We start from the raw sequence: 23,686 nt of genomic DNA, 5'->3' as shown, positions 1-23,686 counted from the left end.
TTTTATCCTCTACTTGATATAAATCATATTTATATCCAATTTTCTCCAAAATAATGTATCTCATACATTTAGTCAATCATATCATATATAATTAACTAGTTCAATTATATCATATATAATCGAACTCCCTCTTATCAATTTGAACATTTCAAACTGACCCAAAAACTGATTATCAACTTGTATCCAAGCTAGCAATGGGACTTTATGGACCTATGGCTCGAACTCCAACGGTACGTGAATAGCTGACTAAACTCTTTAGCCACGAGATTCACCATCCGTTAACTATCAGACATTCCACTAAAGACCGACAGTTGAACTCTTCTTACCACAGATATATTTATGTGTCCATCGGATATGATCAATCATGAGTACGATAACCCTTCATAGATGCTCGTAAGTACAGTTGGGCCAATTTACCATTTTGCCCTTGTAGTTACATCTCACTTTTTAAGCACCACTGATCCCTCTAATGAACAATACAACATAGTCTAACTATGTGTGAATACCTCTCAGGCCATGAGAAGATGTTTAAAGCCACATTGATCAAGCCATGGAATCAGCCCTTAAGGGAGCTATCTATCTACTTACCCCTGCTTCAGGGAATGAGTAAATTTCATCTTATGTAGCTGAGTTCGCAACTTCCAAATCAGACGAATCCCCAAAGTGGTAAGTTTGAGTCGGCGGCTTGACCACTCGCACCCATGCAAATCAAAGGACCACCCTCAATGGCAGGAGTTCTCAACTCACTCAGGATCGAGGTCATGTTACCTATGGTCATCTTAGTGAAGTGAAGTCTCTGTCTTGAACGGTGTTATATAACGAGACGTTAACACTTCGTGGTCAAATACTATACAAACTCTTTGTATAGGACGCTCCCGTTCGGATGTCCCCCAAATGTTCAGGATTAAATCATCTGTGACAAGTCACAACACTTGTAACTATTCTACAAAGCGGGTCGCATCCGTAGCGTTACCAGGATAAGGTTTTCCTCCTACATCCATATACTATAGACCATTTTGGTTATCCCTTAAGACATGATTCGCTTGTATGTCATCACATACATGCTTAAGTTACATAAAGAAAACCATGGATTTTAGTTTATTGGTTTGTGGTAAAGCAAATAAAACATTCAAATGAGCAAATTCAAGAAGTGAAGTAAATATCATAGATTATACATTACAAGCGTTCGTACAAACTGTTTACAAACTACAGGACACGAGACTTTAGGACATCAACCTCAACAGTAAAGTGCTACAAATGATCTGATCCTGATCATTCAAACAGAGACATATGAGCGGGGGTATCATATACAAAGAGTTTGTATAAAACTGAACCACGAAATGATTAGTCTCATTACCTAACGCCGTTAATAATAAAGACTTACATTTCACTAGGATGACCATAAGTGACATGACCTGAATCATGAGAATGGTCAGATTGTCAAGTCAATATGCCTACCATTTTAGAAATTCGTCTAATTGGGGAGCTGGGAAACAACTACATAAGACGAAATTCGCTCTTTCTTTAATGTCGGGGTAAGTAGATAAATTGCTCCTTTAAGCTTGAACAATGTGGTCGCACTCTCTTTTGGTCCGAGAAGGACTTGGTCATAGTTGGACTATAATTTATTTTTCATTAGAGGAATCAGTGTTACTTAAGGAGTTAGATGTAACTACAGGGGCAAAACGATAATTTTGGCCCAACTGTACTTACAAGCAATTTGTGGAAGGGTCATTGCCCTGTTGATTGGTTATATTTAATGGACGCATAAATATATTTGTAGCACGAAGAGTGCAACTGTCGGTCTTTAATGGGGTGACCGATAGTTGATGGATGTTGGGTAATTTAATTAAAGAGTTTAATTAATTATTCAAGTACCATTGGAGCTTCAATTTACAGGTTCATAAGGTCTTCTCTATAGCTCAACGAGGATTAAAATGAAAATTAATTTTGGATTAATTTGAATTGTTCAAATTAGTTGATGGAATTAATTATATGTGACATAATTAATATAATGTATTTGATATATTATAATATAAAGTATTTTGAGAGGAATTTGAATATGATTCAAATACTAATTATATGAACGAGATTCATATAATTAAATTTAACATAAATATGATTTATGTTAAATACCATAAATAGTTGAAAGGAATTAAAATATTTGAATATGATTTGAATATTAATTATATAGATGAGACTCATATAATTGAATTATATTTATATTATGTCATGCATTGTTGAGAGAAAATAAAACAATTGGTTATATTGTATTTGATACAACAATATAAAACTATAGATTATGTGTTATATTTGATATAATATATATATATATATATAAGATGGTTATTATATATATTTTATTTAAATTAAATTAAATTAAAATTAAAGTTTTAAATTTAATTAAAGGGAAGGAGTTACAACTCTCTCCCCCTAATTCTCTTAGGAAAACGTGCAGTGTGAGGAGTTGAAGAAAGGGAAGTCGTCTTCTTTCATTTTGTGTGGAACCAAATAAAAAAAAAAAAGAGTAGAGAATTCTCTATGGTTTCACTCGCAATCACACAGAAAAGATAAATTCTTCTCCTCCCTGTCATCCTCTTTTCCCCCTTTTAAGAATTCAAGCAAAGTTCACAACTCTTGCTTGAATCTTAATCCCAAGAGAATACATAGGCTTCTCGTGGCGGTTTCCAATTGGGATTTCGTTTTGAAGATCGGTACTTGATTTAGATCAAGAGGAAATACGTGAAAAAAATTGACTTCAAAGGAAAGTAAACTTTCTTCCATGTCATCTTCTTCCCTAATTCTCCCTCAAAAGCATGTTGTAATTTAATGTTTCTTAATGCACATTTTATTGATTGATAAAATTTATGAATTATGTGAAAATTAAAATGGGAACAATCCCCGCTTTTGCTGCGAAACCTTCGATGATTTCCCTTCAGAAACAATTTTGAAGATGAAATACCCAAGGATCACGTGACATGCAAATCATCAAATTGGACTAATTATAGAGTGTCACTTAGAGCTATAGAGTGAGTGACACATAAGGCTTAAAGTTGCCATGGGTGGGTTTTATTTTTATTTTCTTAAAAAAAGTTTATATATTATTGATTTTTTTATTTTATTTTATAATCTTAATTATCTCTTAATCTTCACTTTTAATTTAACTTTTGCTCAACCCAATGACCCAAATTAAAATCTTATTTTTATCTCACTTTCCTCTCTTTTTATACTTCATTTTCCTTAAATTTTCAATAACTTTTCACAACTTTATAATCCCTAAAAAATGGCAAAAGACAACCATTGTTGATCTCTATTAAAGCTCTCAAATTTCTTTATTTTCATCTTGTTCTTAAGAGAATTTTTATTGTATTTGAAGATTAAATATTGTGAGCTCAAACTTATACATTCACTATTTTTAAAGAGTTTCATTGAGTGTTTTAAAGCTTGAAGAATATTGTAATGGTTGGATCTTGACCCTTGGAAAGGATCGAGTTTGCCAACCCGGAAAAGGAGCAAAGTCGCAGATCGACTCTCATATGTGAAAAGAGTCAAATGAGATTTTTAATTGAAATTTCAAGAGGCGCTTGAAAAAGTGGATGTATGTCGAGTTTGATCAAACTACTATAAAAATCACGGTTCCTAATTATTTTTGCATTTACTTTTAATTACATGCTTTTGTTGATTGGAATTGATTGAGTATAGTATTACATAATTTTTATCAATCTTGTTATTTAGCATCAATTAGGGTTTTTTTTATTAATTTAATTTAAAAATATATAATTAATTTAAATTGAACATATTTTTTAAAAAGTTTAATTAAACGTATTCACCCTGTTCTAGAGTTGCTATACGAGTCCAACACCACTATCATAAATTACCATTCCCAACTATTTGATTGGTTATCTTCAGTTCCAACTCAGAAAAAACTTTCTTTTAAATATAAATTTTGCATACAATCTCTTAGGAAACAAGATTCGGAGAATTTTTCGTATTATTACTTGTTGATGATGGGCCCTTACATTTAACCATCAATTTCTTAGCAGGTTTTTGAACCAAATTCAATCCATACACATTTTAACTCATAAGTTCGTACATGATTATATAAATCAATCTTAAACACATATATGAAAAAAAAATAAAAAATGAAGACATACGAAGCATTAGTAAATCATAATTGTTATCTGTCTTCTTCTTATAACTCCACGGCCCCAATTTTATGTTCTTTAATTTATGATTTTTTTTGGCTAACTCTAACTTTTAAAATTATTTTAGATATGTATTTAGGTTTGTTTTGGCAACATAAGCACAAAAAAAATTATCAGTGAATTTAATGACAAAGCCTTTAAGGGTTAGTTTGAGAAGAAAAAAATTTCAAACTTCTAAAATTAAAATGAGACTTTTCAAAATTAGAAGTATAATTAAAACCAACCTCATACATGTTGTGTATGTTTATTATTATTATTGTTTTGATAATTTAAACTTGAAATTAGAATTTTGTATTATAATTTTGATCTTTAAAATATATTAACATGTCCTGTTTTTTTGAAACGTTAATATGTCCTCCTTAGAGATTTGAATCTTAATGAATGTTGATTTAGAGAAAAAAAAAAAAATTCCTCTAAGAAAGGTTTCTGTCTTAAACCCTAAAATACAAGAAATTGGCATTCAGCTCTTCCAGCGCCAATTTATCGTAGAATTCCGATGATGGGAAGCTGGTGACGGCGGTGTGAGGTCGTCGGAGTGGGAAACGGCAACGAGTAAGAAGAAAAGTTCAGAATCTCAAGAATCACGCGGCGGCTAAGATGACTCTTCACTCCATTTTAATTCAGAAGCTATTGAGCACCAAAGCCCATGTTGGTCGTCAGGTTGCCACTCACCATTTCAAGCTATATACCTATGGCTTCCGCAATCGAATGGCGATCATTGACTCCGATAAAACCCTAATTTGTATGCGCAATGCCTTGAACTTCATTGGCTCATTGGTCCGCCAGAAGGGTCGTTTCATGTTCGTTAATACCAATTGGCTTTTCGATGAAATCATTGAAGAAATGACGAAGAAGATTGGATGCTACAGCCCTAACGCCACCGCACTTTGGAAGATGAGTGGAATTCTCACTAATAGTGGAAATCCTAAGAAGTTCAGGTCGAGGCATAAGAAGCTCTGTTTTGGGCCTACTCAACCGCCTGATTGTTTGGTGGTTATAGATACGGAGAGGAAATCATCGGTGATTATGGAGGCGGACAGATTGCAGGTTCCGATTGTGGCCCTTGTGGATTCGAGTATGCCATTGGAGATCTATAAGAGGATTGCTTATCCTATTCCGGCCAATGACTCAGTTCAATTTATCTATTTGTTCTGTAACTTGATAACGAAGACCTTCCTTTATGAGCAGAAGCGATTGGGTTCTACTGAAGCAGTTGCTGTCGAAGAGGAACTTCCTAAAGCTCAACCAAGGTACCATTTTCAGTTGTTTTTAAACTCTTTTCCAGTCTTTTATTCATGAAACTGAGTTGTTTTGCACGTCATTTGTAAGAGAGGGATTGGATCACGTAGAGGAGCAGATGAAAATCGATGATGTTTTGAAGAAAGAATTGCTTCTTGTTCCCTATGGGAGTTTAGCGCCTCTTCCAGATGGTAACGTGTTGTTTTTGCTTCTCCATTAAGAAAAATATTACAGTATGGAAATAAATATGATGCCGAATGGTTCTATATGATTTGATGTTGTAGACATAGCAGAGACTAAAAATCTTTTGGATAAGCTCGTTGTTTTGAAGTTCAATGGAGTTTTGGGCACAGCTATGGGTTTTAATGGGCCCAAGTAAGCGTCATTCTTAGTTCCCAAACTATATACAGTACAGTGGACGTGTTAAATTTTGATGGTTTTTGTGATTCAAATTTGAAGAATGTATATCTTAGCTTATGTAGTTATTCTGTATTTTTGATATAGATGAAACTCACTGTGATTGCCTTGTTCATTCAATGGCTTAATCCCAATTGTCGTGATTTAGTGGTTGTAGTATATCATAGTTCTGTATTTTTGATATAGGTGAAACTCACTGTGAATGCCTTGTTCATTCAATGGCTTAATCCCAATTGTCGTGTTTTAGTGGTTGTAGTATATCATAGTTGTGAAATATCTTCTCTACATAGAAAAAAATGTCAAGACTTGAACTTGCATGTTTTAAACAATTAAAAGTGGTGGGCAGTACAAAATTTCAACTCTGGTAAATATATTCCAATTGTCTGCAAATCTGTGCAAGGCTATCTTTCTTTTCTTCTCTTTCAAATTATCTTTGTATTTTACCTTCTATTATGGTATTGGATAATATGCCATCACTAAAATCTGCTTAAATTGAAACGTGGGATAAGATTTATGAACACAATTCTTGTTTTTCTTCATTAAATCAACTCTGGGATTTAACACTGTCATTTAATAGGTTGTAAAGAATACTGACCTTTTTCCTCCCCCTTAATGACATATTATTAGTTAATTATATCATTCTCCATCAATGTTCTTACCATCTCTTCTTGTACTTCTCAATTTTCATGATGCTTCCCATAATCATTAAGCCTTCATGATGTCAAAATTTGAAGGACGAGTAGGTCTGTTTGTTATTTTTGAACTTCAAAATGTGTATGGCTCATGTTTCTTCCATCATCTCAATGTTGGAAAGTTAAATACTAGTTCTGGCAAATGATCTATTATGCAGATCCGCAATCAAAGTTTTTGGTGATTCAACACCCCTTGACTTATTTGTTGAGCAAATTGAGGTCAGTTTTTTTACTAGTACTGTTGATAACTTAGTCAGCATCAGCGATTTTCATTATATCTATTTGACAACTAATTGCGCATGTGCTACCATTCTAATTTTTCAGTTCCTAAATGGAAAGTATGGATGCAATGTTCCATTGATTATCTTGGATTCTGCTGAAACTCACGATGAGACATTGAAGGTGAAATCTGATCCCATACTTTATAATTTTCTTCACTTGGATAAACCTTCAGTGTTCTAATTGTTATTTATAATCTGTAGGCCATGGGACAATATAAGAAGTCGAGAATTGATGTCCATTCTTTGATTCAGGTTTATGAATCTAGAGCTTATTTCTCAGCAATATCTTATATGAATAGAAGTCCTATAAAGCCTCATTTGAGCTTGCGCTTAAAATTCTGCTTATTTATCAGGGACAAAATTTGCAGCTGAATCCATTTCAAAAACCAAAGGAACATGATGATTTGTAAGTTCTACTCTGTGATATAATTCTTACGAAATTTTTGTTTCGTAAAAAAGAAACCAGAGTTCGTTTGTTTGTTTTTTTTTCCCTATAAGAACAAATTGCTTTTACTGAGAAAAAAATGAAAGAATACAAGGGCAGGCAAAAAAACCAAATCCAAAAGAAAGGGGCCCTTACAGGAAGGGGTCCCATCCCAACTATGCAAAATCATGCTCATAGAATAATTACAAAAGGTCTTTGAAATTGAAGTGTAGAGAGACACATGAAAATGAACAAGGGACCAAAGCTCCCTGTAATCCCTCTCCACACCTCTAAAAACTCTATTGTTTCGCTCCCTCCCATAAAACCCATAAAATCGCACAAATACCAGCACTCCAGAGAAACCGGCCTTTCTCTCCAAAAGGCGGATTGAGGTGGAACTGCTCGATCATAGCATAGACGTCTCTGTGGTAAGCACGGGACACGCTGAATGTTCGGAGAGAAGAGTCCCAAACACCACTCGCATAATCACAGCACTAAAGAATGTGATCTAGGTCTTCCTCCGCCTTCTGACAGAGAATACAAAAAAAAGGCTCGACAAGCGAGGGCAACTTTCTGGCGAGCCTATCCAACATATTAACACGATTGTGAAGGATCTGCCAAGAAAAGAATTGCACCTTTCTAGGAATCTTGATCCTCCAAAGCACTGAAAAGACCGACTCGCATGAGGGGGAAGGATCAACCAGACACTAAAAGAAAGATTTACAGGAGAATCTGTCCAAAGGACTGGGATTCCAAACTCTCACATCCCTTCTACCCAATCTAAAGGGGTGGCTCTCGAGTAAAGAAAGAAAAGAAGCCATGTCCACCGTTTCTTGATAAGAAGAGGGCGACGAAAACCGAAAGAGAAGAGGCAAGAGCTCCCCATCCACACTAAGAAATCACAATGAAGTTGTTTTTAAGGGAAGACAAATGATACAAAACGAGGGAACCTAACACGGAGAGGTCTCTCCCACACTCAGTAGTCTTCCCAAAAATAAGTCTCCCCCCTCCCCCACCACGCAACCGACCAAATGAGCGAAAGAAGAGAGTTCTTTTAAGATATCTTTTCACAAATTCCGACGAGTACCTTTAATCCCTTTGGACAACCACTCAAAAGGATGGGGACTGTGTTTACTTACGATGATCCTATGCCACAGCGAGTTAAGCTCAGTGGTGAATCGCCACAACCACTTAGCTAGAAAGGTTTTGTTGCAAATCGTAAGATTCCCAATTTCCAAGCCCTCAAGGGTACTGATCTCTCAATGATCTCCCATTTAATCAAATGTGAACCTTTGCCTTTCCTTTCGTCAATCCCCTCCCAGAGAAAGTCGCGCATAGGCCTTTCTAAACACTTACACACCTCACCCGAGGCCTCGAAAAGGGAAAAGTAATACACAGGAATGCCAATCAAAACAAACTTGATCAGATTGTGCCTTCCAACAATAGAGAAAAAACCTTTCTTCCAAGATGCAAGTCTTTTTTGCACTTTATCCATCACGGGATCCCAAAAGGCAACTGACTTAGGATTGCTTCCCAAAGGGAGGCCAAGATATAAAGAAGGGAGATTACTGACGTCACACCCAACCCACTCAGCCTACCTCTTGAGCTTATCCTCTTCGCAATTGATTTCCATGACACTACATTTCCCCTTGTTGATCTTCCGCCCTAACATTTCTTCAAAAAAGCCCAAGACATGATTCAACATTAAAAACAAGTTTTCCTCACCCGAACAAAAAAGAAAAAGAAAAGAAAAGAAAAGAGGAAAAAATGTAAGATGGGAAAGGGGAACCTTATCCACCCTCACCTCAAAGGGCTTAATGACTTTGCTCTCGATGCATCTACTCACCATCCTACTCAGGACATCCACGACTAGGAGGAAAAGAAAGGGAGAAAAAGGATCTCCCAGTCTAAGGCCTCTTGTCGCTACAACTTTCCCTCTAGGGCTACCATTAATAAGGAAAGAGTATCTAATGTTCCTCAGATAGCCCCACATCCACATACACCCCTTATAATCAAAACCCTTCCTCTCCATGACCTTATCCAAAAAATTCGAGTCAATGTGGTCATATGCTTTTTCAAAGTCAATCTTGAAGAGTATGCCTTCTTTCTTTCTTCCTCTATAGTCCTCAACTGCCTCATTGGCTATAAGGGATTGATCTATAATTTGTCTCCCAGCCACGAAAGCCCCTCAAGTCGGAAATAGTTGATGGGAGCACCCTTTTTAACCGATTAGCTAACACTTTTGCAATTATTTTGTAAACACTCGGAATAAGGCTGATTGATCTAAAATCCTTAACCCTATTCACGTTCTCCTTCTTCAAGATCAAAGAAACAAACGTTTTCGGGATGGAATTGTTAAGGATGCCCCTTTCATAGAATTCTTGAAGAACTCTAACACCTTTGACTAAAGACCAATTGTCTTGATAAAAAGCCAAAGAGAACCCGTCCGGGTCGGGGGGATTTTGAGCTATCACTCCCAAAAGCAGTCGTCTTAATCTCCTCCGCAGAAAAGGGTTCGAACAACCCATTTCTTTCTCCTTCGAAAATGAGGTTCCAATCAAGCCCTTGGACAAATGGTTCAGCTCTAACCTTCGGCCTGTACAAATGGGAGAAGTAAGAAATGACTTCCTCTTCGACCTTATTCTTATCGCTAATAATCTCCCCTAAATCATTAATCAATGGCCCAATCCTATTTCTGACCTTCTTGCCACTAGCCACTCTAAGGAAGAGGGAAGTGTTGTCGTCCCCATCCTTAGCCCAAGCCACTTTAATTTTTTTGTCTCTAGCTACAAGTTCCCTTTCTAATCACTTCCACAAGAAGAACCTTAAGGGAGTCCTTTTCAGCCTTCATGGCCTCATCTGACAAACCATCTAACTCCAACTCATCCAACCCCTTGTTCTTAGATAAAATCTCCCTTTTTTGAAGCTTAACATCTCCAAACACCTCCCTATTCCATGACTTAAGCTCACCTTGCACAACTCTCAACTTATCCATAAAGTGGAATCCTTCCCAACGGCCTTGCATAGGAATGTTCCACCAACTGGGAATTTGGGTCTTAAACGAAGGGTGTTAGAGCCACATGTTCTCAAAATGAAAAGGAATGGGCTCCTAATTTTGGCACCTTGACAAAAGGATAACCCCCCTGGTAAACCGTCATCCAATCCACAGAAAGTAGAAATCTGTCAATCCTACTCCTCGCTCTACAATTGGCCCAAGTAAACTTACCATTCAACAGAGGAGGGTCAATCCAATTACCTCCCTAAAAAAAACCATTGAATCTTCGATTGGATCTAGTACCTCTCCCTAACGGAGCCCTCTTAGCTTGCGAGCGAGTCATATTGAAGTTACCCACAAAGCACCAAATAGAACCACACAACCCAAAGAGATCCCTCCCTTGAGTTCTAAGGGGACCATACACTCCTGTCACCCAAATAATCTCACCAACCTTCCACCTGAACGAAATCGAGAGCAAAAAGATGCCCTTAATCACCTCCAAAGCAGTTGATCCACATGAACACAATACCCCAGGCTTCCCCACCAAATCAATGCTTTCCTGCTCCAGCCTTTTAGATTTCCAAATACCTCCAATGAATGTCTAATTCATTCCATTTATCTCCATCAAAACCACAATATCCGGGATCTCTTACCTCAAAACCTCTTTGATTAATCTCCTCTTATCATGCACCCCTCCCCCCACCACCACCCAGGAGATAATTTTTAACATTGAGATGGGGAATTCCTGCTTCCTTAGAAGCCTTCTTTCGGTCATAATTGACTAAACTTTCGAGCTTGTGCAACTCTGTCACCACTAGGGATTCCCCGATTAGGAGGGGAATGGGGGAGGGAGTGGGGGAAAAAAATTCCCTGTGAACTAAACGGGGATGGGGACAGGGAATGCATTCCTTGTCCCCGCCCCGATTAGCTTTTACATATTTATTTTAATATAGTTATCTAATGTTATGTTATTATTATTATTATGTAAATATTACATTTTAAATTTCAAATTTTGATTATTTATTGGGAAAGATAATGAATACGTTCAAATTGAATGTTTAAATTTAGATTATATATGTGAATAATTTGATTTATATTTATTTCTTTTCTACTAAAAAAAATTAATTTGCTTTTTTAGGTCAAAATTTGAGTAATTTATCTTTAAATTCAAATTGTCATATAAAATTAACCATAATAAACAATTTAGTGATAAAGTTCATTATTTAATTAAAATTTGATCACATTAGTGATTTAAATCAATTGGCTTTTTACAAAAAAAAAAAAAAAAAAATGTAACGGCGGAAAAATTCCCCGCGGGGAACCCGATCCCCGCGAATTCCCCGTGGGGAATGAAATGGGGAGTGGGGATGGGGATGGGGAATGGCATCCCCGGCCTCGCCCTGCCCCGTGGACATCTCTAGTCACCACTTTGTTGCTCCCTTTCCTAAAAGATTTCTTCCCAACAAGCTGTTTCCTTTCCGAAACTGGAGTTGGATTAACTTCCTCAGCCTCCGCTCTTTGAATTCCCACAGACGCTAAGGCTCCCCATCCATAGGGCCAACTACAACAAGGCTCCTCGTTTGGCGTCAAGTACGGAATCAAAAGAGGGTTGGAGAAGGAGTGAGGATCCCCCAATAAAACCCCATTCGGCATGAGCAGAGAACCTCCCTTGCCCCTACGTTTGTCACGTTAGGCCAAGAAGCAACCCCAGAACTTCCCACACCTAAATGAAACACTGGTAAAAAGGGAAAGGCACCATTGGAATTAAGAAGAGAGTTCGGAGAAGGAAAAGGAAAAGGAGGATAATTTTCATTCCCTCTCACAGTCGATGGGTCACCCACTGCTAAAGGCCTCAGGCCCAACCCCTTAGGACAAAAGGACACGACCCCCTTTCCACCTGACTCCAAGACACCCCTGGGAGGAGCAAGATTCAAAGAACGGGAAGAAACACTTACCTAGTAGGTTGGACCAATCGGTCTTAATCAGAGGAGTTGGCTGAGAAAGTTGCCACTGAGCAGGACCCAAATGAGAAACTCCATTGGAACAAGGATGGGATCGGAACTCCCCTTCAGCTTCTAATAAAAGGTGATGCATGGGTTGAACCTCTTCGATCGAAGAAAACACTCTTGTAGTTCCTTCTTTGCCTACAACAATGGGCTTCTGGTTGACATCCTTGACATTACAAAGCAATCCCTCCGGCGACGAGCTGTGCTCAGGAATGAATGAAGAAGAAAGAAGAAAATAATCGTTTGATAAGCTCGCCACTGACGGGTTTGATGAGTTATAGTCTAAGTCATCGCAGGTTAGGTCGGAGGTATCCAGACCCAGGTCTTCTTCCCAATCCAGAATCTCCTTCTTTTTGGGCCCTTGAGGTTGGGTTTCCCCAGAAACCTCCATTACAACCTCTTTCCTAAACCTCTGAGTGGGCCGACCCACTTCTAACTGAAGCTTATTTGTCTTTCTGCCTGAGGGCTTTGGGTTAGCAAGAGGCCCATATCCAGATGAAGGCCCAACTCGCCAACTCACTACCCACCGTATCACCTACAGTACCCCCGTGAACCTTACCGTTCTGCTGCAACTAACACTTCTGCTGAGGAGAGGACAGAGTTAGGTAGGACCATACCTGAAGGCTTTGGGGAATCCCGTCCCACCCTCCTCTGCCTCCACACCTCTCCGGCCAATTGCAAGTCTAATTGGGAAAGAGAATGCATCGAAGTTAACTGGGTAGACCATCGGAATGAAGCCATTACTGTTACCTTTTGCTCGAAAACAAAGCTCCTCTTCCCATACCTCCGAAACTTCAAAGCTCTCACTTTCCGGCAACCCCCCACACCAATTCACCACTTTAGCTAAGAAATTCTTAGTTATTAAGAAAGGAGGGACATCCAAAACCAAAACCCAACCTCCTGCAAATGCCAACTTTCTTCCTTCGGCCACCAAACAGAAATTCCAAGCCGAGATCACAAAATCCTCCTTGACCACCTTACTATCACATACACAGACCATGAGATTAGAACAAAATAGACGGAAAGAAAATTTTTGACCCACTCACTTCAACAACGATTTCTCAATCTGAATCCAGCTAACCTCGGCCTTCAGACGTTCGATCAACACTGTTACTGAGAAATCAAACACAAAATCATAAATCCAATCGGAGAAAATCTCCTTCTCAGCTTCGTTTGACACAACCACCTTGCCACTTCCCTCTTCCACTCTACCTTTTTCCTTCCTTGGAACCCTTCAGGGCCTACCACTTCCTGTTAGCTGGTAAAGAGAGAGGGGTAGGTAAGAAACTGGTGAGCTCTCCTGCAATTGTTTTCCAACCTTTTTTTCTTGGATCCCTTCGGAATGTAAATTCGATCATTTCTTCCTTTGAAGGATTCCAAAGACACCAAAGCAAAATGCCCCCTTGAATTCGATAGCACTTGGAAGAAAATGATTGTTGGATCTAGTCTTCTTCTGCGTCGAAACCCATCTACAGCTCTTGAAGCCACCACCGAGTTCAAACAGCCATGGACCCACGCAGCCGTCCCCAACTCCAGCTCTAGTTTACTCACCCTAGCCCCATTCCGTTCTTTGATAGGAATTCATTTACCTTTGCCTGAGCTTTGAAGGTCGAAGAATTTCCTATCTACTGCAAACCCTCCCATAGATGTCACATTGTAGAGAGCTTTTAGAGAGAGATAATAAAACATGCAGTTTTTCTAGAGGATGACGTTATAGAAACCAGTGTTTGTTTTCATAGCTTCATTTTTTCTTTCTAAGAATAAGAAACGGAAGTAAAGTATACCTTATCGATGATAGTTAAGCTTCGGAGCATGTCTTTTCTACTCTTATACGTCCCTGGCTTTGGAGTAAACTATATCGGGAAACAAGAAAAAGAGAAACCAACTTGATAGGTGATCAGTAGCGTTTTCTTGTATGAGAAAACTGCCAACTATGATCTATGTGTAATTTATGTAAGTCTTCACTTGTCATTTTGAACTTGTAGCATGATCAATGATCATCCATCAACTGCATATGTTTCTCTTCTCAAAAGCAATCTTCCATACACTGCATACCTGGTTTCTCTTAATAATTTAGAAAACTTGGCATATTCTCAATTTCTCGAGCAGCATATTTTTCTGGGTTACAGCTTTCCATTAAGAGAAAGTAGGTACAAGAGAAGGAAAGATAATAAGGGTGTGGGCTCTTGATATTGGCTCGATCTAGTAAACTGTGGTGCAGACACTATTTTGAGTTGGTTTCTATTTGTCCTTTGTTAACCCCCATGCTTTAGAAACTAGTTTGAGTTTCTCTTAAATTTTCACTCTGGATACCCTTTCCATGGTAGCTCTAAGGCACATCAATATTTATCACTAAAAAAGGAAGCTCACATTGGTCACAAAAAATGTAAAATACAATGTGAGGTACCAGTTGTCCACATTTTTTAGATATCATATTCGGTTTGGTAGATAGCCTACTCTGGCCTTTAATTATATTCTAGGAAGCATAGATACTTCTAATTGTGCAGAGAATCAGTATCAGATACGTATACGTCCAGATATGTGGCAGATACGTGTCTGATACGTGATTTGAAGTATCTGATTTTTTTATTTTTATTTTTAATTTTCAGATACGCGTATCTGCTTCCAGATACCTGGGTCAATTTTTTGTTTCAAATTTAAGCCCAATCATTTAAAAAGCCCAACCTACAACCCATTTTATTTTAGTGCATCTTTAGGAGTGATTTTAAAATCATCAAAAATCAATTTTTTTCATTTTTAAAATCACTCGAAAATACAATTTTAATTACTCAAAATTAATTTAATTTTCAATTTTATACTTTTAAATGCAATTTTCATATCATCAAAATTAGTTTTGAAGAATTAAACATGTTTCAGAGTGATTTTGAAAATGATAAAAGTGATTTCAACCATTTTAAAATTACTTCCAAACATAAAAGTCCACTTAAATTGAGCACTCCAAAACAAAATAAATTAAAAATGATAGAACATAAATTTTTTTTATTAAAAAACCCGAAACATAATTAAATCTTCATTATTCCATTCTCTCTCACTATTTAAATCATGATTCACACCTCCTTCATCCTCAACTTCATTATTCAATCTTCATCTTCTACTTCTTTCCTACCGTCTACTTTAGTCACTCAACAATCACTCGACGTTGCTGGATTTTTTTTAAGTTTTCACTCTCTTCTTGAATCTATTATAATCTAACTTAAAATATGTATTATAGCAATTAATTAGACATATATATATATATATATAATACGTATCTTCAACGTATCCGTATCTTAGTTTTTTAGAAATTAACGTATCGCTGTATCGTATCGTATCCGTATCTGTGTCTATGCTTTTTAGATTATATTGATACTGATGGCAATGCTGGAGTCTCTGTAAAATTTTCTTATTTTTTATGCAAATAAGTGTAGATTTCTTTTGTCGATTATATTCTTACATCTTTTGTAAATAATGCCTTAGAGCAATGCCCTCATGTAATGATATACATTTGGACAGGAGAAATGGAGAAACTTCATGGTTGAAATTTAGACTGTTCGTTTGATCTGACAAAAATTTCATTTTTTGGATGAGAATTATAGTCCATATCTTTTTATTTCATGTGCAGGTATACTTCTGATCATGGCCCGCTGCTCCTTTCCTTGCTGACTGGTGGAACTCTAGACGTACTATTATCAAAGGTTGGACTTCTATGCTTAATGTTAGCCAATTGATAATACATTATTTTATCAGAGAGATGGTGGGTGAAAATACTTGCATATATTATATATAGTCGTTTGGAAAGCTAGGGGAATAGAGAAGAACGGTAACTTGCAAGAAAGGGATTCCAACATCAATCTAATATTTTCTTTAATTCATTTTCCAGGGTAAGGAGTTTGCTCTTGTTGTTGGCTCAGATAATGTTGCTGCTGTTATTGACCCACGTATCCTTTATTCTGATCTGATCTTTTTTAATCATAATACAATGATTTATCCTTTTTTTTTTAATCATGAATTTCTTGACTGAATGATTTAGAAATCTTAAATTATTTGATCCAAAATAAGATCGAATTCTGCTTGGAGGTATGCAACAATATTGCTATATACCGTGCTTCCTTAGTTCAACTCTTATGCCTTTCATTCTTATAGGTAACACCTGCAGCAGCATTGGAATCAAGTAGCAGCACTTATTCAACTCCAGAGAGGTGTCAGGTTGGTATTGTCATGAAACATTTCAATCTTTCACCGGTATCTATTGGAGTTTATTGTGTTTTGACTTTTGCCATTGTTAGATCATTGCACATCCTTGTATTTATTACTGCCCGTTTCCTGTCCGCTTTCCAGTCTAGAAATAGATCTTGTTACATGGGAAAAAATATATATACATAACTTTGTTATATATTGATCAGAATCATTATATTCAAAAAGCAAGATATGATAGGAAATATAGCCCTCCATCCTTGGTAACTTGCATTATTATTGAAATATAGCCCTCCTCCTTTGTCCTGTATGGGGATATTTTGAATAAATGCATATCAGAAAGCACACAATAAAAGGTTCCTTGAATAGTTTGATTGCCCAGGGTTGCTGTCATCAGTCCAATGTCATCTTCCAATACCTCAGTAACGACTAGTTGCAGAAATCAATCTCAACAAGGAATTAGGTTCAATATGAGAGATGTACTGATGTGAAAGTTTGAAACTTAGATTAAAATTGTTTGTGTTGGTGGCTAAACTTGACCTTGGATTTTTGAGGATAAAAGAGCCTTGACTAAATTCTTTGTAATAGTTTGCAGCTCACTATCCCTTGGTGGTGCTGTAGTCACCAGAAATTCTTTTGTAATCTTACTATGATTCTTTGCTACAAGCAGGTGTTTCTTGTAATCCTTTTGGGCCCCTGCCCGTTGGCTGTTCATTTGTCAATTGTATTTTTATATGCTCTGTTTCTATATTTGGAAAAGTGAAAATATATCCTCTGTTTCTAATATATCCTCTGTTTCTTACATTTTAAAAAACGAAAGTAGTTGCTTAAAAAAAAGGTGGTCGTAATATTGTTATTATTTTGTTCTTAAAGCTAGGGTGTTTTAGGTTCTTGACGACGGGTTTGATGTACATTGTTTCTCAATGCAGCTTGCAGATATTTCTCTAAATTCAAGTCAATCTGTAAGTGTCTTTCCATTATCTTTCAAATTTTTTGTTGAATTACTTATCCTTTTTAGATTTATGTTTTGTGGTGCTGTTAGTTTGTTTTTTTTTTCCAGTGGATACTTTTTAATTTATCTAATTGATTGAAGTTTCTCTTTATGTTAATTTAATCAAGCCAATGGTCAAGTTCAAATTTTCTGATACAAGAAGCTTGTGAGTACGAACTTTCTTTACCTTTTTGCCCTCCTAGCCATTGGATATGTACTTGACGTCAACTTTGTGCTATATTGTTCAGGTGGCTGAATTTGACTACCATCAAGAGACTAGTAGATACAAATACACTAAAGATTGAGACCTCTTCATTTTCAGAGGTCAAAGGCCATTTACAAAGCGACTCACCTTTATATTTTTTATCCTTGTAGAAGATACTGATGAAGTTACTTGTCTCATCAGGTTGGAAGCAGCGATAAACAATTGCTCTTGCAAAAAACTGCAGTAGGTTCAATGATTAAGGTTTGTTTAAATTGTAGATTTTATGTTGGGTCACATTGTATGACTACTCTTTTCATGCTGTACTTTTAACTATTGAGACAGTTCTTTGATCGAGTTGTTGGAATAAATGTCCCATATCCTCGTTCACTACAACTGAGTTCAACTTCAGATTTACTTCTTTTACAAGTAAGTGTATATATGTGAACTTACTGTGTACCGAATATTGAATGAGACAGGAAAACCACATCTGGTGAAACTAATGTTTCTTTTACATTTTTGCAGTCAGACCTATACACATCTAATAAAGGCTTAGTAGTAAGAAATGCAGCAAGAGCTAGCCCTGTAAATCCATCAATTGATTTAGGTCCTGAATTTGAAAAGGTAAAATTTGGAAGTTCCACTAGTACGGTGATTAAATATTATTCTACTTGTGCTTATTCCTTCTTTCCCAGATTAATGATTTCCGAAGTCGATTCAAGTCAATTCCGAGCATTGTTGAGCTGGATAGCTTGACAGTAAGAGGAGACGTATGGTTTGGGTTGGGTGTCGCCCTCAAGGTGCATACATTTCATCTTTATATTCAATACCCACATTGACCTCGCCTTTATTTGACATGCTCCCTCTTGTGGAGGCAACTATAAAAATGAAGTGCATATAACTAAAATGAAATGTTCATGTATATGTGTGATCTAAAGATTCAACCTATTCTACCATCCATTACTTGATAAGAAATAATACCATATCAATCCAAATTAAGCTACCCAATTCAGACAAAGTATATTATCCAACAATCCCAAATCAGATTCGAATTCCAATATACAGTGGAATAAACTAATTGAAATTCGTAGGCTTGAAAGAATAGATACAATAATCTAAGCTTCAAGCAATAAGAACAATCCTAAATCAAGTTTAAGGGAATAGAGATGTATTGGTTCACCTAGTGTAGGCTATGTCCAGCTATCTGCTACCGATGTAGGTTTCACTAAAAATGATGGGGATAAGAACCCAAGAGTTTACCATGCTCAAAGAATATTCTCTCTTAATTTTCTCTAAAGAAAATGATCACAAATTACTCTTACAATAGCATTCAAACTCTTTAATTGGAAGAAAACATATATGCACGAAGGCCAAGAGAAAACACATAAAAAAATAGAAATTTCGATGATCTTCTTCAGCATGAAAAACCCATGGGCAGGGAGCAAATAAGGCTCCTGTCTTCTTTTTTTTTTTTCCTTCCTCACATACTATTTTCAGTAATCACCTACGAGAGAACCCCCACTGCAGTTTTAATTTTTCAGTTATCGTGTAAATGGGCCTTTTGCTTATTTGGGCTCCATATTTCTCGACAATCTCTCACTTGGAGAGACAAAACAAGCAACATGTCCCCCTGCAACGATAGTGACTCCTCTCTACTCAGGGAGAAGTCTAACTGAAGCTGCACACAACTTCAGTTTATCAATAGGAATGGCCTTGGTACACACATCGACTGGATTCTTACTCCCTGAAATCTTTAAGCATCAGCACACCATCTTCCAAAGTTTGATCAAATAAAATGGTACCTCACCTTGATGTGTTTCATTCTTGAATGAAACACTAGATTCTCTGTTAAATGTATAGCACTTTGACTATCACCATGAAAAGACCCCTTTCCCAGTTTCAAGCCAAGTTGTTCTAAGAAAGATTGAAGCCATATCATCTCTTTACTTGCCTTAGTTACTGCAACATACTTAGTCTCTATAGTAGAAAAAGCTACTATCTTCTGCAGTCTAGAAACCCAACTAATAGCAGTATTACCCAAAGTAAAGATATATCCAGTAGTACTTTTTCTGCCATCTATATCACCTGCCATATCTACATCCACATAACCTTGTAGTTTGAAATCTGATTTTATAAAATGCAGAGCATAATCAGTTGCCCCTCTTAGATATCTCAAAATCCACTTCACATCCTCCTGGTGCTGCTTCCCTAGATTACTTGTGTACCTGCTAACAACTCCCACTGCATGTGCAATGTCTGGTCTTGTGCAAACCATGACATATATTAGGCTACCTATAGCTAAAGTATATGAAACTCTAGTCATGTGATCTCTTTCCTGCTTAGTAGTGGGTGAATGCTTTTTGGATAATTTAAAATGAGAAGCCAAAGAAGTACTCACAGGTTTTTCATTTTCTATACGAATCAATTTAGTACCTCTTTCACGTGAATCTTGTGACAATGTCAATGTACCATCTTTCCTCTTGATCCTCATTACCAAGATTTGTTTGGCAGCTCCCAAATCTTTCATATCAAACTCTTCATATAACTAAGCTTTTATCTTCATATTTTTTTGTTTGCCTGTACCAAGCTTTTATCTTCATATTTTTTTGTTTGCCTGTACCAGCTATCAACATGTCATTAACATATAGTAGTAAAATAATGTTAGAGTTACCTTGAGATCTTATGTAGTAACAATGATCTGTCTGGCACCTATAAAATTCATTATTGCAAATAAAGTTATCAAACTTCTTATACCACTGTCTGGGAGCTTGTTTGAGACCATACAAGCTTCCTCAAAGTTTGTAAACCATTTTTTCCTATTCCTGTATTATGAATCCATGTGGTTGTACCATGTAAATTTCTTCCTCCAAATCACCATGAAGAAACACTGTCTTTACATCTATTTGTTCTAGGAATAAATCCTCTTCTACCACTATCGATAATACAGTTCTAATAGTAGTTAATTTAACTACTGGAGAAAATATTTCATTAAAGTCATACCTTCCTTATGTTGAAAGCCTTTGACCACAAGCCTTGCCTCGTACCTTTTTTTGTCATTAGTTTCTTGCTTGATTCTGTAAACCCATTTGTTTTGCAAAGCTTTCTTACCTCCTTGTAACTCAACTAGTTGCTACGTCTGATTCGTCATAAGAGAATCCATCTCCAACTCCCACTTGACAAAATCTTCCATTTGAACCGCCTCATCATAACATTCAGGTTCATCTCGGTCAGTCAATAAAATATAATTTAAGGTAGGGGAATATCTCTATAATATGAAATGATGCACCTGAATCTAACACCCATGTATCATGAGTGCTCTCAACTACCAGAGCTATTGCAACCTGAATCTCATTTACATCTACATTTGCATCAACTTCATTCTCGGTTTTTTCACTTACCACAATTCCAACATACAACCTCGTCGTTTTTGGACTTCTATTATTTTTCGATTTGTCTTTGTTCCCTTGACCTCTATTATTACTCCTTCCTCTATCAACATTATTGCTGAATTAGAAGTAGATGCAACACCCGAGTCCTTTCTACAAATATCTTCTGCGAGGGCAGAGTGTCTAACCTATGAAAACTGAATTTCTCTTTACCACATGAATTAGAAAATGCAGCTTTCATGCTTTCCCAACTATCAGGCAAAGATCTCAACAACAATACTGGATTTACTTCATCAATAAATTTTAAGTCGATAGCAGCTAATTTGTTAATCGAAAAATCAAATTCATTCAAATAATTGAAAATTTTAATTGCGAGATTCACCTTGTTATTTACTGAAGGCTTTTCATACATGTTAGACAGAGTTGTCATTAGTCCTGCTGTGGTCGTTTCCTTCGCCACATTACTTTGTACATTCTTTGTCAAAATTAGGTGAACAGTCCCCAACACTTTCTTGTCCAACTTTTTCCATTCAGCTTCTCCCATGTCATCAGGTTTTTCTTCTAACGGCAAATCCAAATCTTTGGAATGCAAGTAGTCTAGTATCTGACACTTCTAGAAAGAAAAATCCGAACCAATTTTTCATCTCTATCCGACATTGTTCTTCAACCCAACTTGGCTCTGATACCAGTTAATTAGAGATATCAATCCAAATTAAGCTACCCAATTTAGACAATATATATTATCCAACAATCCCATATTAGATTCAGATTCCAAAATACAACGGAACAAACTAATTAAAATTCTAGGCTTAAAAGAATAGATAAAATAATCTAAACTTCAAGCAATAAGAACGATCCTAAATCAAGTTTAAGGGAATAGAGATGACACCGATTTATACTGGTTCACCCAATATGGGCTACGTCCAGTTTTCTGCTATCAATGCAGGTTCCATTAAAAAGGATCGGGAGAAGAACCCAAAAACTTACAACGCTCGTAAGAAATTCTCTTAATTTTTTTTCAAAGAAAATGCTCACGAATTACTCTTACAATAGCATTCAAACTCTTCCATGGGAAGAAAACATACATACACAAAAGCCAAGAGAAAGCATGTCAAAAAACAGAAGTTTTGATCTTCTTCAGCATGAAAAACCCACGTGCAGAGAGCAAATAAGGCTATTGCCTTCCTCTACTTTTTTCTTTTTTCACACACTGTTTTTAGTAATCACCCACGAGAGGAAACCCCACTGCAGTATTAAATTTTCAGTTATTGTGTAAACTGCTTATTTGGGCTCCATATTTTTCAACATTACCCATCATCATAAAGATTAATTTCTTCTCTTGGTTACATTACTTAGCTTCATGATGGATTTGGTTTTGAAGGGGAATGTTAGTATCATTGCAAAACCTGGGGTAAAGATGGAAATCCCAGATGGTGCAGTACTCGAGAATCAGGTAAAAACATCAAAATTCTGAGTCTTCGTCAGCATTTATAGTTTTCAATTTAAATGGAATGTGCTTTGGTTTTCATCCAGGAGATCAACGATCCCACGGATATTAAATGATGAGATCATGTCTCGGCGAAGCAGGAAGCTTTAACAGAATAATGTTCTTTTCTCATACAAACTGGTTTTAGAGCTCTACCCTTCTCCCAGAATTTCTTCAATCTCTTCTTGTTTCATTTTTAAGGATGGGATATAGGAAGTCGTGGCAGAGCAGAAGACATTCTTTCATTAGCACTGAACCAAAAAGTATGAAACACAGATTCGCCTAGTAGACAGAATTCCCCTCTGTAACTTCATGAGTTCAATAAGTTAGCCTTGACCCCATTTATGTATGTTGGCACCACGAGAGATGGCTCATAATATCGGGAAAATCAATTCAGATCATTCATTAAATCATATTTTGCGATACATATTTAATGGAAACAACAGGTACTGTTCTAGAATCAATAGTTTCAAATTTGGACTAGGGAGGATATCCACATTTTCAATGTTGTAACTTTTGGTCTTTCAAATTTATGTGATGTTCAGCTAACTGCGGGCATCTTTTTGCCCCTAATGTATCATTTCATTTTCTTGCAATTCTGTGGAAATGTTGATAATTTGTTTCTGCATAGCTAATAGCTGGAGGTTTTGCAATCATCCCTTTCATTTTACCATTTTGATGATCCCTTGGAAGTGATATATATAAATGTCATGGCATAATTATCCGTAGGAAATTTCATGGGCCTTGTTATCTTTAGTTGAAATTTAGCAGATCGCAGGGAGAGAATGCAAAAATACAATTTCCTCGACTAACATTCCAAGGAAAACGATAAAAGCGAAACGTTTAAAGGGGGTGGTGGGATCCGATGAAAGTTTTATTCCCTACTACTGTCATCCTCATTAAATAGGCTACAGGCTATGATGCTAGCTTGGAGATGAATGTTCCAACCTCCAACGCTAATATGCATAAAATGTATGTACCATTATAAGTTTAATAAGTTTAATTTGATACCGTTCCAATAAAAATTAGAGATTGCCTTGACGTTATTCATGGTGATCGAGCTTAAAAAAACATGTACTGGATGCACTGTCTTAAAACCTGTGATCTATAATTCAAACTGTAAAGTAATAAAATACATGTAAATGGCCTTGAGAGTTATAATGTAGGT

The 23,686-nt window shown here is 36.6% G+C and overlaps 1 protein-coding gene across 2 annotated transcripts; it reads left to right on the top strand.

Annotated features, from left to right (window-relative positions):
• Positions 1-4,558: 4,558 nt before the first annotated feature.
• On the top strand, positions 4,559-23,114 carry LOC120075357 (UTP--glucose-1-phosphate uridylyltransferase-like). Of its 2 annotated transcripts, XM_039028667.1 has the most exons (20): positions 4,561-5,455; positions 5,535-5,635; positions 5,729-5,819; positions 6,712-6,772; positions 6,878-6,955; positions 7,036-7,086; positions 7,188-7,240; positions 15,882-15,954; positions 16,140-16,197; positions 16,290-16,336; positions 16,403-16,465; positions 17,383-17,415; positions 17,573-17,610; positions 17,693-17,768; positions 17,851-17,910; positions 17,992-18,075; positions 18,172-18,270; positions 18,342-18,446; positions 22,414-22,485; positions 22,566-23,114. In XM_039028667.1, the coding sequence occupies exons 1-20, from the start codon at positions 4,803-4,805 to the stop codon at positions 22,593-22,595; spliced, it is 1,926 nt and encodes a 641-aa protein (XP_038884595.1). In that variant the 5' UTR covers positions 4,561-4,802; the 3' UTR covers positions 22,596-23,114. The 2 variants fall into 2 exon arrangements, 1 of the variants encoding a protein (XP_038884595.1); XR_005481313.1 differs by lacking the exons at positions 17,992-18,075; positions 18,172-18,270; positions 18,342-18,446; positions 22,414-22,485; positions 22,566-23,114 and having other exon boundaries at positions 4,559-5,455; positions 17,327-17,415; positions 17,851-17,878.
• Positions 23,115-23,686: the final 572 nt, after the last annotated feature.

The sequence above is a fragment of the Benincasa hispida genome, chromosome 4 (genome assembly GCF_009727055.1).
Source record: "Benincasa hispida cultivar B227 chromosome 4, ASM972705v1, whole genome shotgun sequence".
Taxonomy (NCBI): domain Eukaryota; kingdom Viridiplantae; phylum Streptophyta; class Magnoliopsida; order Cucurbitales; family Cucurbitaceae; genus Benincasa; species Benincasa hispida.
The sequence above is the reverse complement of the archived record's forward strand: the minus strand, read 5'-3'. Positions and strand labels throughout refer to the sequence as shown.

Coding starts and splice junctions, on each gene's coding strand:
- LOC120075357 (XM_039028667.1), top strand. CDS start 4,803: ATGACTCTTCACTCCATTTTAATTCAGAAGCTATTGAGCACCAAAGCC. Junction 7,241..15,881: donor CCAAAGGAACATGATGATTT/GTAAGTTCTACT, acceptor TTTCATGTGCAG/GTATACTTCTGATCATGGCC. Junction 18,447..22,413: donor GGTTGGGTGTCGCCCTCAAG/GTGCATACATTT, acceptor TTGGTTTTGAAG/GGGAATGTTAGTATCATTGC.